The sequence below is a fragment of the Aegilops tauschii genome, chromosome 7, assembly GCF_002575655.3.
Source record: "Aegilops tauschii subsp. strangulata cultivar AL8/78 chromosome 7, Aet v6.0, whole genome shotgun sequence".
Lineage (NCBI taxonomy): Eukaryota > Viridiplantae > Streptophyta > Magnoliopsida > Poales > Poaceae > Aegilops > Aegilops tauschii.
In genome coordinates, this window is record NC_053041.3 from 273143362 (window position 1) to 273161382 (window position 18021).

At 42.2% G+C, this 18021-nt stretch overlaps 1 protein-coding gene across 2 annotated transcripts; it reads right to left on the reverse strand.

Moving 5' to 3' along the window:
* Positions 1-146: 146 nt before the first annotated feature.
* On the reverse strand, positions 147-12203 carry LOC109755197 (phosphatidylinositol-3-phosphatase myotubularin-1). Of its 2 annotated transcripts, XM_045231772.2 has the most exons (20): positions 11858-12146; positions 11488-11559; positions 9518-9592; positions 9213-9281; positions 9004-9073; positions 8619-8668; positions 8140-8411; positions 7974-8047; positions 7137-7200; positions 6983-7048; positions 5316-5415; positions 5090-5221; positions 4841-5004; positions 3695-3779; positions 3052-3279; positions 2488-2547; positions 2333-2397; positions 1397-1522; positions 1243-1301; positions 147-1100 (listed from the first exon to the last, which is right to left on the reverse strand). In XM_045231772.2, the coding sequence occupies exons 1-19, from the start codon at positions 11903-11905 to the stop codon at positions 1289-1291; spliced, it is 1833 nt and encodes a 610-aa protein (XP_045087707.1). In that variant the 5' UTR covers positions 11906-12146; the 3' UTR covers positions 147-1100; positions 1243-1288. The 2 variants fall into 2 exon arrangements, with proteins under 2 accessions (XP_045087707.1, XP_020169683.3); XM_020314094.4 differs by having other exon boundaries at positions 1243-1522; positions 11858-12203.
* Between the last annotated feature and the right edge of the window lie 5818 nt (positions 12204-18021).

Consider the following 18021-nt stretch of genomic DNA (forward strand, 5'->3'; position numbering starts at 1 on the left):
CATGATTTTATTTTTTATTTTATCTTTGCGTTTCATTGCATTGAAGAGAAGGGATAGTACATTCCTCCTAGGAGGCTGGGGTTACAAAAGATTGTGCTCTCGATCAGTGGACGTCCCAGGATGTGGGCAGGACTACCCTGAGCCCCTTTGCCTCGGCTTGTGCCCAGCATGATTTTATTTTCACAACACAAAGCTACAGTGACAATAAAAAGAATGTGATAACCCCAGAGCAGGACGTACATTAGCTCTTATTCCCAAGCAACCAGATGATTTTTTTCAACCAAAACAACAGGTGAAAAGAAACCACCTCTCACATCTGGCATTACTTTGCTTTAAACTATATACAACACAAAGGACTGCCTTTTCAGTCCCCAGTGGGTCTTAACGAATCGCTAACCCCTAATCTAGAATACCAACTGCCCAGCGCATATCTTCTGAGGAACTTGTGAGTCAGACGTGAGCTTCAACTCAAAATAATTAAATCTTCATTTGCTCCCAGCGCATATCTTCTGCTGTCAATGCAAACTGAGAGGCGCCACCGCGGGGAAAAAAAATCTACCGGCAGCTGTCAAAGTGCACCTAGAACTGCCTTGAGCTCATGGTCTCGCCTATTCTTTAGGAAAATAGCAATCTTTTACAGATAGCCGGTCAAAAGCATCAAAATTTGCCTTTAAACCAACAAACTGGCTTCCTAGCTGCGCACAAGCAGCATGCGGCCATCTGCACCCCTCTCTGCTGCGGAAGGGGCAGAGCGTTTCGCAAACTTGGTTGCTTGGTGTCTCTGATACCAAACTGTCCTCAATCGCAGAGATGGATACAGACAGGTCAGCATTATCATCTTGCTGGGATACAGTGTCAGCTTCTCTTCGAAATGAATATGACATCTCCTCGGACTTGTCCACTTGGTTTTCGTTCGTCGAGAAATTAACAGTGCACCCTATAGTTTGGATCGCCCTTTTAATGGCGACGTTCTCCCTTCGAGCCCTTTGAGCCATGGCTAAGGCTGAACTACTTGCACGCCTCTCCCTCTGCAAGTCTGTCAGCATAGACTCCATCTTCATTTTAATATCCCTTGATCTTGATTCAGCCATCTCCTTTGACTGCCCATTGCATGAGAAAACAAAGGAATACATGAAACCTATCTTCAGCCATGAATTTTTGTCTGCTAACTTATGTATTATAAGTACTAAAAAAATAGAGAAGAGCCTGCATAATAAATAATAAAAGGCTATAGAAAAGTACCTTGACTGAGGCCTCGTATTTTTTACGCATGGAATGCCCATGGGATTCAAGACCGCCACCTTGTGATTCAGGGGGACATGTCCATCTCAAATAAAACTGAGGCCATAGAGTTGGAGCAAGTGCTGCAGCAGGGGGTACAAGGGGGAGCCAATACCTCTCTCGGTCATAAAATGGATTAATGTGCTCATGGAAGCTACCACCAGAAGCCCGGAGATCAGCCAAGTACGTCCACATGCAATGGCAAGAGCTTGTAACCCCAGATTGCTCTCTTTCCCGCTCACTTGCATTTGGAATAAAAATTAGCCATGCAGAATACTTTACAATTAAGATAAACCAAACAGTGCAGAAAGAATCAAACATTATCTTTTTAACCAGAGACTATCATGGTCTGGACAAGCACATTTTTGGCACGTAATCAATAGGATCTCCAATTTGTGGATTATACAGCTTAAACAGCTTAAAATTTGTGGATTATACAGCTTAAAATTTGTGGATGATGGATTCTAAAACAGGATGTGGCATGATTACTGGGTCAACTAATTACTAGATAATACACATGCAGCCTGCTGACACTTTGAATTGATTTGAGCACCAAATGTGTACTAATAGATACCTAAGATAAACTTCAGAATTGCTCAGTGCACCCTATAGTGACTTAATTCAACTGCAATCCTTCATAAATAATCCTGCTAGTTGTTTTTCCATGAGGGGATACTTCTTAAACATTAAAAAGCATATGGAAAACCTTAGAAGAATGAGGGCATGTCTCCTTACAGAGGTTCCTTTTATTCGATACATACATACAAATTTTAACTGAAAATTGATCTGAACTTAAAAGAAGTTCAATTCTTACATGATGTCCTACTAATAAATATATCGACACAACATCTGCATTTCAAATTTCGCGTTTTTCATATGCTTCACTTTTATTGATGATTCACACATACAATGGGAAGGGTGTGATGAACATGCCTTTGTCTCCCCCCCCCCCCCCCCCTTCTCCCCCCACACACATGCGCGCGCGCACACACACACACACACACACGACATACGAACAAAAAATTGCCAAGACGGTCTCTAGATTAAATACCTATTGCATAGGAAGTTCCCAAAGCGACATGATAGCACACAATCCATAAAGTCAACTAGGAATTTCTGCAACAAGAATAGTCCAGGTTATGCATATCCATGAAGAGACCTAGTGTTAGCATGACCATACAGCTGCAGAAGAAAAAGAAGACTTACAGATGAAAACTGAAATGCAGCTGGGTATAGACGTAACAACTGAGCAATACAATCAAGCCACTGAAACAAAAGATGCGGTATTAGAAGAGAACAAGCTCAAGTAATTAAACAAAATGTATATCAAATACCTCCAAAGCAAACACAAATGCATGAACAAGACAACAGAAACATCCAAACTGTATGATAGGTCGCCCCTATTATATTAAAAAGGAGCCATGCAGTTTTGTTCTCAAATGCTCGAACACATTGATAATCATTAAAGCACACCATGCTGTTAACTGATGTCACTCCATTAGAAATTTAACACTTCTGAGAGGCATGATTTGTGAAGGGTCTGCTGCACAGCCTAACTAAACTGTGAGCAGCCTTTAGCCCCCCAAATAGGTAAAATCCATAATCTATTAAATAGAACAAGTAATTTGAATATTAACATATAAAAGAAACAGCCTATCATTTATTCATCAAAGCCACCAGTTGGTAGTTGCTGAGACCAAGGCAACTCCTATTATTTATTGATACAATCTACAAGACAAAAGGAAAAGAAAAGTAGCACTTGTAGGCTACCTGTAACAGTATGGGTGAACTGTTGTTTGATGTCTGGGATTGAACTGATGTATTAGAGGATGACCCTGGTGTTCCTAAAGAACCTCTGCTCGGCGAACTGGTTAAATTCCCAACAGATGGTTGCCTTAGTAGCTCATACTGTGATCCCCCATTCTCGGACACTGTTGGAATTCCCAATCGCTCTGCAAACGGGTGACCAAAAGCTAGCCAATCCTTTTCCACAAGGGCCTAAAAACAGTTTGGTAAAAGAGTGTTATATATCCAAGTTCCAAAACCAAGTCTTTCATACTATTGAAGTGACACAATTGAAACAAATCAGCAATCGGGAACTATTATACATTAGACAACGTAATGTTGATTAATGGCAGGGCACAGGAACTTAATGTGAATATGAACTGCAGTTTTAGTCTTAAAAGTTCAGAAGGCCATATATCATGTGAAGAGGCATGTGCAACAACTAGTCCGAGGAAATGGCATGTCATTACATTACATTTCCATTTTAACAACAAAAACAATCAAACATCAAATATAATTCTAAATATTCCATTGAAGAGTTTCATGACAGGAATGGAGGAGAAGTGGAAACAAAATTATCTTGCCACAGGAGCACATTGCAAACTTTGTGGTCTCTGCGAGTCTGTACCTGGAACCCATCGAACGTTCTATAATAGGGGTCAAGCAACAAACAAGCAAGTGCAATCAACTGGGTTGTGCGGTCCCAACCATCACTGCAAAAGAGAAACAAAAATCAGAAATTAAAATTTGATCGGAGCAACAAAGCTGTAGCAATCATGCAGCCTAAGATTATCATTATTAATGCATGAGAGGTGAGCAAGACAGCCAGGATTTGGAGTCCCTCTGATTCCTAGTAAGACTAGTAAACAACAACAACAACAACAACAACAACAAAGCCTTTCAGTCCCAAACAAGTTGGGATAGGCTAGAGTTGAAACCCATAAGATATTGAAACCGTTCTGGCACATGGATAGCTAACTTTCACACATCCCTGTCCATGATTAAATCTTGGGTCACAAGCCATGTTCCAAACTCAAAATGAACAAAGACCTACCAACCAGCATTTGGTTCTTAAGGCCTGCTTTAACACCAGATCATTATATAAGGTAACCTGCATGGTATAGTTCAACCACTCCAGTGGCATTGGCATGTAATCCCAGCTACAACAAATGATTAAAGGAGCTACGGCAGCAAAAGGGTGAAAATAGGCTGGCTTCACTACCTCCAAATGGTAGTTCAATAACCTCTCAAGGTGGTTTCACCATTATTTCACATCCTAGGGTCACAAGAGTAAAAGGAGCAAATTTTCAGGTTCTGATTATGCAAGTTTGACAACAAGTGGTAGAAACTTGGGATACATATCATTATTATTATTATTTTAACAAACGGGTTCAGATACTAAAACAGTAAAACCTTAACAGCAAACAGTGTCCATCCTTCCATGCAATGTATAAATGAATTTATGCACATCACATAAGCAGACTCTTGCCATAGTTGAGGGTTCAAATGGTTTTCTTTTCCTACTGATCACACAAATATTTCATAATCATTCGCAACAGATCTTTTGTTATCTGAATTGATAAGCACAAATATGATGAGCAGAGAATAGCAAATCTTCCCTGCAGACACTTGCATGCATGACATGTCTGAACTAAATGCAAAATCAATAAGCATGATCACAGAAAACAGAACCATCAATGTTCTCCATTTACAACAACCAGCAAATTAGTTCAATTAGCACATCTTATCGATACTGAGGTAAGTACAAAAAAACCTGCAATGGACAAGAACTGAAGCTGATTCCTGGGCAATTTGTGCAGCAATCCATGAAGCACCAACCAGGATGTTCTGGATATGATTTAGCCATTCCCCTAACATCGAAGAAAACTGTGTCATGCTATTAAGACTGCCTCCACCCCAGGTTGATCCACGATTTCTCTGAAAGAGAAAATATTATATTATTCTTGTGTTTGCTTCTCAGTGAACATGCAGACATTACAGTGTGAAAAAATCAAATGCTTGCCCGGTCTCCGACGAGGGATACAGCTGAAGAGGAACCGTTTGATGATATTGACCCATGGGCATCCACATAATCCCTAAGGCGAGAAAGACTATCTCTCATTGTGTGGATGTTTTGTATTCCTAAGAAAAGAACCTGGTTCCAAATCCAATGAATTATAGAAATAAAACAAAGTATAAAGCAGTTCTATAGAATACCCATACAAGCCGATCTGTGCATATACTCTTACCTCAGATTTTGGATAATTAGAAGATGACTCTGAGCCACCACCCTTTGCCCCATTTGCTAAAGCATTTGCTCTTGGCCGGGCATCAACTATGTATAATTTCCTGTTTATATTGGAAGCGGGAAATTTGCAACATTAAAAGCATTGAAACTGTTCATAGCGGTTAGGTATCACCGTATCAGAAAGTCAATATGTGCTAAGAAATATGGAATGGAGGGCATAAAAGGCAGTGGCTTATACTAACTAGAATTTGCTCATGTTAAACACAAAAGTAGGTAAAATTTAATATGACATGACATCAGCTATGGGTTCTCAGCTCTGCATGTGAGGATAGAGAATAAGACAGTCGATAGCATTAGCAACAGTGCAACACCGTTTGCCTGCATACATCTGTTTTTTCAACTACATAACTGCCCATGCGTTGCAACGGAGGCATAAATATTCTAGTAGCTTAGCCCGCGACTGCGCATCCGTCAATGTTAAATTGGTGCATTAAAATTTGTCTTGATGGAGTACTATCTTGTTGTCAACGCAATATTGGGTGATTTAAGCCATATGGAAAACTGGCTTAGCCTATCTAATGCTTGTTATCTTCTACACTAAGAAGTGTTCAAGTGTGGTCCTCTGGATGTTTATAATGTGCTTGCACATTTTTATTTCCCTGGTCTGATATTGAACACATTCCAGTTTTCAAACTGTAGACCAGATGTTTATAATGTAGTCCTCTGGATGTATTCAATCAAATGGTAGTAGTTCAAGTGTAACCACTAATTATGCCCCTTCTGTCTTGAATAGATGAAGTTCTTCATCTGCTTGCTGCTCACAATCATCAACTACAGCTTGACATCATCTACGCGGTCAGCATGCTCGCAATTGATTAAGAGCATCCACCAATCGAACATGTGTTTGTGTTGTGATGATAAACCGCTGATGTTCGCTGATCAAACATCTTGTATTTTTCATCTGGACCGTGGCATGTGCCATGTTTATACAATAATCATTTTCCTTATTTCTGGAATCATGATACTTATAACTGATTATAAGAGCTTATTTGTTGCTTTGCATAATCTGGTTGTACGTTCGTTGCATGTAAAGTTATTTTATGAGTTGAGTTGTAAAGATTGCACTTTTAATTGTAGTGTTGCCATTCTGCACCAGCTTGTTCAAAACTGTGTGTACCAAATAGTAGAAAGGGGATTAAGGGATGTGAAGGTTGGATTGGTGAGCATTTGAGAGGATTGGGTGAAGAAGAGGAGCCACCAAATCCCCTCCAATCCCAACCCCCTTGGGGCTGGAAAACCACCTCTACCAAATGAGGCCTTATTGGCTTGCCAACAATGAAAACAAGATTTTGTTTGGTAAGTCAACAAGATGTGGGGAAGTTGAGACAGTTTTCAGGAAATCCAATGGGACAAAAAAACAGAGGTGGGATGGGGAGAAATCAAAACGGGGAGTAGGAAGAGGGTTGGACAAAGGAAAGAGTGAAACGGGAACCTTTCGTTCATTTTTAGTAGAGATAGAAATAGAGAAAGAAAAGCACATGTAAGAATTAAGTTGCAAACATCATAAGTGAAAGAGGGCTCATAGAGTCAAGGACACATTATAAGAGACGATACTTAAATGATATCAGAGCCCAACCAACATAGACATGTAAAACATGCTTTGATTACCTTGGAGGCAAATTCGCATCAACATTTTGGGTGCAGAGAGCAGAAACAAGCTTCTCGTCAGCATTGCTGCAGAAATTACCGTATGATTAGACCAGCAGCACTCAGAGGTCAGCACACATGTCAAGGCTATTTATTTAGATCGATGTAAGCTCACTTTCTAAAGTTCATCATTAATCCCACCAGCGGTTGAGACGATCTTGCCAAGACAGCTCCAGAAACTGCAATACAGACAAGTTCACTTCTTACTGCATATTATTCAAAAAAACTAAAACCAAAATGCTAGCTGATGCCTCCTTCACGGTTCTTTTTATCACCGCTATAACCATGCTTTTAATCACCAAAACATGTGTAGTTTGCCCGATCAATATGGATATAAAATACCTCCAACTCCAAAAGGAAGGCATATGATTTGGTATTGTAATTGTTGATAGTTTTCCTACAAACTTGGTCAAACTTTGCACCATTTGACTTCAAACAAAATTTGTGTGCCCTCTTTTCAAGCACGGCGGATGTAGAGACTTGGTGTTCAGCAACATGAATGAACCACTCGAATTTCAAACTTACTTAAGAAAATACATATAAAACATGATTTCACATGACATGATTAAACTAGAAAGAAATAAGGACATCAGAGAACCAGGAAGTTCCCATTTCATAGTAGCTACTCTTGGGATTTTATTTGACATTTTAACAAACAGAAATAGAACTGGTTGGCAGACCAAATAGAAGGTTCATACCCAAACGTAGTAGCATTACAAGTACAATTGACTGGTTTGGATATACTTGCAAGAATACTAACAAGAGTTGTGGTGGTGCCAGGCTTTTAGCCGGTAGTAAAGGAGATAACTGACCATCTATGAACCAACAATATTTTACAAAAGAAAATGCTGAGGTTATTTCATGCATAAAACAATTTCCAAATATAGTGAGTAAAAAAATTACAGGGGAAGGTAAAAAATGTTTGCAAGGAATGAAAAATGAGTAGACATACCAGGGTTACACCACGAAATAATAGGCAAGCGTCTGCCGGCTCGGAAAGTAGAAGCTTGCCACAAATCTTCATCACTAAAAGAAAAATATTTGCATGTGTGACTTGTTGAGGATGTATTTAAAAGAACAGAAATTATCACATGATGTTGCCAAAGGCAAAAGAATACCTTATGCTCTTAGGAACAATCAACTGAGAGGGGTATGTTGAACACAATGAATAGCTCGAATTAACTGTGGTTAGTCTCCAATTGTTACGGAAATAATATTTTTCAACTTCAAACTCACTGCCTTCGCTAAGAAGACGATGGTATTCCTTCATGAGACGCATCTTTGGATCGGATTTCTTATCAACAGTGGATGGGTCACAAGAAAATGCATATAGCTCCCACAGCTGAGAAGGTTTAGCATATCTTCTCAAAGCGTCAAACACTTCATTTTTCTGGAAAGGTAAGTATCAGAAGTAGATCTCTGAAGATAAATGGCTAATCTAGTAATCTGGTATAACAAAATACAAGTGCATGTAAAGTTAAAACTGGATATTGCTCAACCTAAAGAAAATGCCGCGCTTATTTCCAGAATAAGCTAAAAAAAAGTAATCAATAAACAAATGCAATAGTTTTTGGCTAGAATGGAAAAGAATATCTACCTGCTTGGTTCTAGGACGAAAAGCGAACACAATAACTCTCATGTCTTTACCTGAACAGAAAAGTAACCAAGTAAAAGGTGAGGTAATTAAAATGTATTTTCTGAACTTTTCAAATGGTCAACAAAATCACTGGAAATAGACTGCACATCCATTAAAAAAATGAATGAAGCAGCAACAGAACAAAGACATTTCAACTATCACGGTAAAAATCACAAATCTGAGTCGTCGGGGTAAAAGAATAGAAGAAATGGTGGATGCAGTTACAGGATGATATGTAAAAGAGATTCCTCACACCAATAGTATCATTCTTCCACTCAGACTTACTCAAATTTCATGATTAAGTAGCTGTTGGTGCTCAGGGCAACCCTACGAAGTAGAAACTCACCAATGACTTGAAGAAGTTCACGAGGCTGCTTCTTATCATACTGGCGTGGTACGGATTGAAGCTTTACATCCTGCAGAAAAACCAGTCTGATCAATAATCCATAAGAATTGCTTGCAAGCATTAGAGCAAACAACAGTGGTCATGCGCCAAAGAAGATAAACCAAACTTAAACCAATAAAGTGTCCACTGATAGTAACCTGGAGACTTACATCATTTAACTTCTCAATTGTACTAAGGGGTATGGTACCTAACTCTATTATGCTTTTTGTTACCTGGCTCTGAAAAAAAAAAGGAAATGTAAGACAGAATATACAAAGTTCTTATTCCAAGAACAAACCAATAAATTTTCTAGATTCCAATTCGATGGAATGAAATTGAGAGCACAATGTAGAAAGTGAACAATATTAAAAGAAGAATCACATGGCAGAAGGAATTTGTATTTAAGTGCAAGAAGCATCACGCCGTGTAATATTAGTTTTCACGGTTCCAACAGAATAATAATATGATTGCTTACCACAAAGAGAAGACGGAAATTTGTCACTGAAACAATGCCGGCCTCATCTGTGTTTAGTAGAACAACACCATGGCCCTAAGTAAGGAGAGGTAAGGATGATCAAATTCGAGATGGACAAATGTGAAGACAAACATGGGAATGAGATTCATTCAGTGAAGGTTTCTGGTTTATGACTGGAAATGCATTATCATTTACAACTCGTGGTTTTCCTTATTATTAAATTACGAACACTAGGGAAAAACAAGTCACTATATAACCTTGAGTACTAAATTGATTTGGCCCCACACAGATTAATAAGTACTTCAATTTAAGAATATGTCATGTGGAAAATTGACAATGATAGGCAGTTAGGCATTTATTTCCCTTGTTAGCAGAAATTTCATGGTATGGGGGGAGCAAATATAGCAGAAAGGGAGGAACTAGCCACAGACTAGTCCACTGAACCTTGAATTATCTCACCCAACACAAATTCTCCTTGGGTTATCTTTGTTCTCTGTTGAGTTGACCACGGTGGGGCTATTGTCTAGTTCTCTCTGTCTGGCAAGTGAATATGCATGGCAGTAAAAACCAGATTATAATTTCAGTACACTTCATTTGTCTGCCTTTCACATTTATTCCACAATTTTTAGAGGCATTCCATAATTATTTCCTGTTTACTGATCCTATTAGCTAACAAATTGATTAACGCGTGCCATGCATGCACTCCGACCTATGAATTTCCAGTTCAGCCACTAAATAGCCAACTATGTACATTACTACATTGGACCTGCTATATGCTATTACACAACCTCCAAATCTTTTGGAATGCACTAATTGCGATCTAACTCCAGTATCTAGCACATGAATGCTGGAAGCACAGCCCTACATTGCGCGGATACTTCAGAAAGCACGCGTATCTGGCCAGATACTGCCCGGATACTCGGATACTGCCCCGATACGGCCCGATACGTATCTTGTACGTGTCCTTTGATTTATTTATTTTTAAAAGAAACTAATGTTTGATACGTGTGGGATACTGCTGCGATACGTTTTGGATACGGAAAACCCTTCGTTCGACGTGAAAACACCTAATGGAGCCGCCGTACATCCCCATAACTCCTCAACTCGTCAAGTCCTCTCATCTCCCCACTGCACACATTATGTCCTTCTGAATTCCAATAGTTGATAGCCGGCTCGCCGGCGGCAGGAGACTTCCACATCTCTCCTGCAGGAGGTATCACAGCCTGTAGACCTGCCGCGCTGGCCTTTACTCAGATTTTATTGTTCGGTCAACTAACAGGTTCCACCTAATGAATGGTATATTCAACAAAATTAATATCAAGTTGTTTTTTATGAATTTGCTCACACAAACTTATTTGGTTAGGTTGTACATATAAACAATGGAAATAGCAATTTAGTTCCATTTAGGACAATGACATGCCCAACTGTACTCGATTTTTATTGCAGATCAACTGTTTGTGTACATAATACTTTATTATTGAAGGAAGCATCCATAATAATGTTGTACGATACTGCTTATTGTGATAAATTTCGTTTGTGTTAAACACTAGTTTTTCCTGTGAAAATTTACATCCAGCTTAGGCACATTATTACATATATATGTTAACTGAAAAAAAAAAGGTGTGTAGAAGTGGAACCTGATGAGACTAGAAAATAAAGGGAAACACACATTATCTACTACCTCGCCGCAACAAATCATATAGTATAGCAATATTGCAACCGATATACTAGCCCATTTGTTATATAGAATTTGAGGTATGTGCAATGCCATTGGGCTAATCTAGAACGGCCACAACCAATACATATCAAGAGTTAATGACAATCCACGCCACCAGGCTCGCCGTATACCATAAGATTGCATATGGTTACCAAAACATATCAATAGGTCGCGAAGCGGAATTCACCAACCTCACAGAAAATGAAATCCATCGAACTGGTGAGGAATTTAAACTTGGGGGATGGAGTCGAACCTGGGCATAAACCTCCTCGTCCTCGAGCAGGAACTCCTCCATTCCCTGCGAAGACCTCCGCGACCTCGGATCCTTGAAGCGAGAAAAAAAAGCACAGAGCCGCATTAGAACGTCAGACCACAGCCACAACAGCAACCTAACCCTACGCACTCGCGCCGGAGGGGTGCAGGCACATGCGCGTGCTTATCGGTTCCAGGAATGGAGCGATGCGCGCTCGCAGCGTGCGGTGGCCCCGACGCGGGCACGCGGGCCGCGTGCGAATCGGAAGCCCCAACTCCCGCCGAGGCGTCGGGCGCGCGGCCGAGGTGGTACAAGGTGAGGGACCGCGGGGCCGAGGAAGGTGTGGGGACGGGGGCTGGGGCTACCGTACCTCGATTTGGTTCCAGTCGATGGCGTCCCAGCTCCCAGAGGCCTCCATCTCCGGCGAGCGGAAGCGGCGGGGTACCCGACAGCGCCGCGGCTTCTCGTTGTCGTCGCGCGCGCGAGAGGAGAGAGAGAGAGGGACAGAGAGAGAGAGCGGTGTTGCGTTCGCGTGGGCTTTGGTTTGGCGTTGGCTTGTCGGGGGAGGCGACCGTCTCGCATTCGTGACGGCGCGGTCTCTATGCAATGCACGGTTTGTGTTCGTGTGCGGTGGCGTGAGGCAACCTACGAACCATGGCGAGGCATGGGACGATGGACGAGTTCGTTCCAAGTTTCCTCCTCCAAATTATTTTCCTGCGGATATTAAAAAATGTGTATTTTTATTAATATACAGTACGCTCATATACTCGCTCTATGAATGCACGCACGCATATCCTACTCCTATGAGTACCTTCGAGAGACTAAGCCGGCACATTATCTTGCGATTGACGAAGTTGTCACATTGTCACGTCTAGGAATTAAACTTTGGTGGGCTGGTGATATCATTGTTCTTCTAACCATCCAACCACAGGTTGATCGGCAAAAAAAATATATTAAAATATCATATGACTCAGGTAGCAGTGGCTCAAAAACTTAACGGCATAGATTGGGCGCAACCTAGTTGTGTACCATTCGGTTGGGTCTGACTCAGAGATACAGCTAGCTCTCGAGTAGGATGTCGACTCATCGGCTGCCTCCTGGACTTGTTTATGTATAGTTAGTGGTCGAGTCGTTTTGGAACTTCTCGTTCTAGTCCATCAAATGGGCGCATGTGTTGGTTGGCAGCTAATTGAGAAGAGCAAACACGGATACCCATCATGGGTCAATAATAAATGTTTTGAAAAACCATGTCCGCAATTATAGACGGCTTGAAGCATTGTAACAGTTCATAGAACAACTTTAAGATAATAATCAGACTTGCCAACGTGTGAGCGTCTTGATTGTCTCTTCTTCATGGGTATGCGACGGGAAGGGCAAGGTAGTGCTATGTTTGCGTAGGTAAATGAATAATATGTTTAGTTCACGGGTTACCTGTTCTGGATTACGCTTCTTATCTTACTCCAATAGAGGTACTCCCTCCGTCCGCGAATAAGTGTACATCTAGGTTTTATCCTAAGTCAAAGTTTTTGAAACTTTGACTAACTTTATAGGAAAAAAATAGCAGCATTTATTGCACTAAATTATTATCACTAGATTCGTTTTGAAATGTACTTTCATGATATACAAATTTGATGTCATATGTGCTACTACTTTTTTCTATGAAGTTGGTCAAAATTTTAAAACTTTCACTTAGAACAAAAGATAGAAGTACATTTATTCGCGGACGAAGAGAGTAAGTTGTAGTGTGATGCTTACGCGCTTGCAGCTTCACCACTTAACCATTACATACCTAATTGTATTTGTGAGTGCTAGTATCCTTAATAGTGAAACTTGCTGAGTGCCCCTGTACTCACCCTTGTCAATACAAAACTTACATATATGGTGATGGACGACATTAGCTTGGTTGCCTAATGTCTTGCAAGTGCACAAGACATTGTAGCAATTTCATCATAGTAAAATTTGTTGATCCCACGGGGAGTGAAAAGGAATGCACTACTATCTATGCAGTTGCGTCGTCACTTGCGCAGCTACGCTGACACTCAAAATAGAGTTTAAAAATAATTCACTAAAGTCGGTTGCTAGGGGAAACAACTAAACGTGGGAATTAAACTTAGTACTGGGATGAACGAAAAATAAATACTAAACTAAACAGAGAGATAAAGTAGGAGAATTTATGCGATGTCTTAAATTAGTATGTTGGCGCCTAGGTATGGTCTCGTTTTGCTTCGGTGTTGATTGGAGTTAAGCTTTTCGACTACTAGCACATACGACTGAGTCAGTATCTTGCATTACAGGATACACGCAATTTACAGATGGTAGAAGGGCCCTCACATAACATTGTCTCTCGAATGACGCTTATTAAGACAACTTAATTGTTCTGCTTACCGTCCCATACCAACGGTGAAGGAACGCAGAGCAACAGAGGACAGATGACTTGGCGATTCAAAGACTAGAGGAGACCGTCGGTAACGCTCGCAACCAAACGGTGGTTGCTGGGGGCAGCTTCGCGTGCTTGAGCACCACCTGTCGGGTGAGTGTTATGTTGTGTGTGGTCTCTATTTTGTTTCCTTTTTGTGTAGTTGTTTAACCGGGTTATATGATTGTAGCCTGGTTCCCGACCTTGGAAGAGGAGGTTATACGGGCTTTGTTATACCTTCAGTAGTTGAACGATGTAATGTATTTTACTCTCAAAGACTATTTTTCTCAGTGTGTCGTCTTGGGGCATGTCGTCGATCCACTCGATCGTGTTCGCCAGGTTACAGGCTTGCAATGCTGGCGCAGATTCAAATGAGAAAGTTGATGGCTTCTATCTTTGGAGGGGGCACTCAGCAAGTTTGATCTCTTCGCCCGGCTTGGCAAGGTGATGTAGGGTAGAACCCTAGATGCCCGATCTTTCACGAAATGGAGTGGATCCTACGAAGAACACGACGAACAGGAGGGGAACACACTCATATCAACGGGAGAGATCACACATGTGCTAGATCCATGAACATAAAGAGTGATACAAGATGCAAACGCAACAAAGGACGATACAATCAGTAGCAAGTTCTTCTCTGAGAGGAGGTCTTGAGGGGTCTTCCCGTGAGGGGTCTTGAATCCAATCGATGGATCTTCTCCGTAGAGGCCGCGGTCTCTCGATGGAGTAGACCGAATGGATGAGCAAAGCTCTGCCTCTAAAATGAGTTAATCCTTTGCTAACCCTAAAACGTGAGGGAGAGGGAGTATATATAGTCTAGCGGGGCGAAGGGTTACATGGGCCTCGACCCTTTACTGTGCGTAGACAGGCTGCACCAGACGTCCGGGCGTCGGGCCGGATGTCTGGGGTGGGGCCGGATGTCCGGGCTGGCGGGGTCCAGCTTCGGTGCTCTCTGGATAGGTGCGGTCCTGATTTCCGGGCTAGTGGCCGGATGTCCGACTGCTCATGATGGGTCGGATGTCCGGCGCCTGGGCCGAATGTCCGGGCTGGCGGGGACCGGCTTCGGGGAGGTTCTGTGAAGGATGCCGGATTTCCGGGCTGGGGCCGGATGTCCGGGCTCGCATCGGGTCGGATGTCCGGGTCCTGGGAGATGTTCTTGACTCATTTCGTTGGTTCTCTTCATCCATGAACTTGGGGACTTGTCCGTCTTCATGTGCATCTTCGAGAGGGTCCTCTTGGTACCTAATCATGCATAACATTCTGGACTTAGGTAGTAGCCATGTCTCGAGAGGGTCATATGGAACATCACTAAGGAGAGATGTCACCTCGTTCTCGAGAGCTCTAGCTCGTGCTCGTGTCATCGGTTCTCTTGGCACTTGGTAAGACGATGGTAGGTCCATGGGGATGACCATATGATGCTCCGCATCATCCCCCCCCCCTGGGAGAGATCCGACCTCGGATCGAAAGCCTCATCACCATGGTAGGGAAAGAGATCCTTGACGTTGAAGACGTCGCTCACGTTGTACTTGTCGCGCGGGAGATTGATCTTGTATGCATTGTTGTTGTAGCATGCTATCACCTTGAAGGGTCCGTCGGCTCGAGGTAGAAGCTTGGATTTGCGTTCGTTGGGGAAGCGGTCCTTGCGAAGGTGTATCCACACGAGATCTCCAATGTTCGATGTCATGGTTTGCTTGTTGATGTTGAGCTTGGCCACGAGTCATTGTACTTGGCGCTCGATGGTGTGCCTTTGTATCTTGATGCATCTCCTTGAGGTAGTTCATTTGTGCGCTTGCGTCCATGTTGATGCGCTCTTGTAGTGGTAGAGGAAGAATGTCCAATGGGGACAACGGGTTGAAGCTGTAGACGACCTCGAAAGGGGCCTTGCCGTAGTCGAATGTCTTGCGTGGTTGTAGGTGTACTCGGCGATGGGTAGGCACTCCTCCCACTCCTTGATGTTCTTCTTGATCAACACGCGTAGTAGAGTAGAGAGTGTCCGGTTCGTCACCTCCATTTGGCCGTCGGTTTGGGGATGGTATGCTTAAGAGAACAAGAGCTTGATTCCGAGCTTGGCGCATAAGGTCTCCCAAAAGTAGCATAACAACTTGACGTCGCGGTCTGAGACAATAGTCTTTGCCACTCCATGTAGGTGCAAGATTCCCCTACAAAAAAGATTTGCAACATGTGAAGCACCATCTATCTTGTTGCATGGGATGAAATGAGCCATTTTAGAGAATCGGTCCACAACAACAAACACGGAATCTTTGCCATTTCTAGTTCTAGGTAAACCAAGCACAAAGTCCATACTAATATCTTCCCATGTGTGATATGGAATAGGAAGTGGCATATAGAGACCATGGGATTGAGCTTTAGACTTAGCTTTGCGACATGTAGAGCATCGGTTGGTGAAGCGTGAGATGTCGCGGAACATCTTGGGCCAAAAGTAGTTCTTTGAGAGCGTAGCAAATGTCTTGTCGCGTCCAAAATGTCCCATAAGTCTTCCTTCATGAGATTCTTGCAAAAGTAACAAACGAAGAGAAGACTCGGGGATACATGATATGTCTCCAACGTATCTATAATTTATGAAGTTTTCAAGCTGTTATATTATTATTCTTGGATGTTTTACAATCATTTTATAGCAACTTTATATCGTTTTTTGGGACTAACCTATTGACCCAGTGCCCAGTGCCAGTTGCTGTTTTTTGCTTGTTTTTTACATCGCAGGAAATCAATATCAAACGGAGTCCAAACACCGCGAAACTTTTTGTGGATTTTTATGGACCAGAAGACTCCCGATGGGCCAGAGCAGCACATGGGGGGTTCCCCGAGGGGGCACAACCCACCAGGGCGCGCCTGGGAGCCCAGGCGCGCCCAGGTGGGTTGTGCCCACCTCGGTGGCCTCCCACACCCCCTCTTTGCCCTATAAAATCCCAAATATTCCAAAAACCCTCGGGGTTAACCTAGATCAGAAGTTCCGTCGCCGCAGGCCTCTGTAGCCACCAAAAACCAATCTAGACCCTGTTCTGGCACCCTTCCGGAGGGGGGAATGATCTTCGGTGGCCATCTTCATCATCCCGGCGGCCACCACGATGAGGAGGGAGTAGTCCACCCTCGGGGCTGAGGGTTTGTACCAGTAGCTATGTGTTTAATCTCTCTCTCTCTCTCTCGTGTTCTTGAGATGTCACGATCTTGATGTATCGCGGGCTTTGTTAATATAGTCGAACCATATGGTGTTTTCCCCTCTCTATCTTGTGATGAATTGGGTTTTCCCTTTGAGATTTCGTTTTATCGGATTGAATACTTTCATGGATTTGAGAGCACTTGATGTATGTCTTGCAAATACATACTCGTGGTGACAATGGGGTATTATTTTGATTCACTTGATATATGTTTTGGCACTCAACTCGCGGATTTCTGAGGTGACATTGGGGTAATCTACACATAGGGGTTGATGCATGTTCTTGTCTTTGTTTCTCCGGTAGAAATCTTGAGGCACTCTTTGAAGTTCTTTGTGTTGGATTGAGTATTACGAATCTGAATTTGCTTTGGTGTTATTTTAGTATGAACTCTTGGATAGATTGATCGGAAAGAATAGCTTTAAGGTGGTTTCGTACCCTACGAACAATTTATTCTTATGTTCTCCACTAGATAGGAACTTTGGAGTGATTCTTCATCTCACGTTGAGGGATGGTTATATGATCCAATTATATTAGCATTGTTGAGAGATTGCACTAGCGAAAGTACGGACCCTAGGCCTCATTTTCAAGCATTGCAATACCGTTTTTGTGCCCGTTCACTATTTGCTACCTTACTGTTTTTATTTATTCACATTATAAAAATATATTTCTACCATCCATATTACACTTGTATCACCATCTCTTCGCCGAACTAGTGCACCTATACAAATTGCCATTGTATTGGGTGTGTTGGGGACACAAGAGATTTCTTGTATTTGATTGCAGGGTTGTTTGAGAGAGACCATCTTCATCCTACGCCTCCCACAGATTGATAAACCTTAGGTCATCCACCTGAGGGAAAATTGCTACTGTCCTACAAAACTCTGCGCTTGGAGGCCCAACACGAGTCTACAAGAATAAAGTTGCATAGTAGACATCATGCTC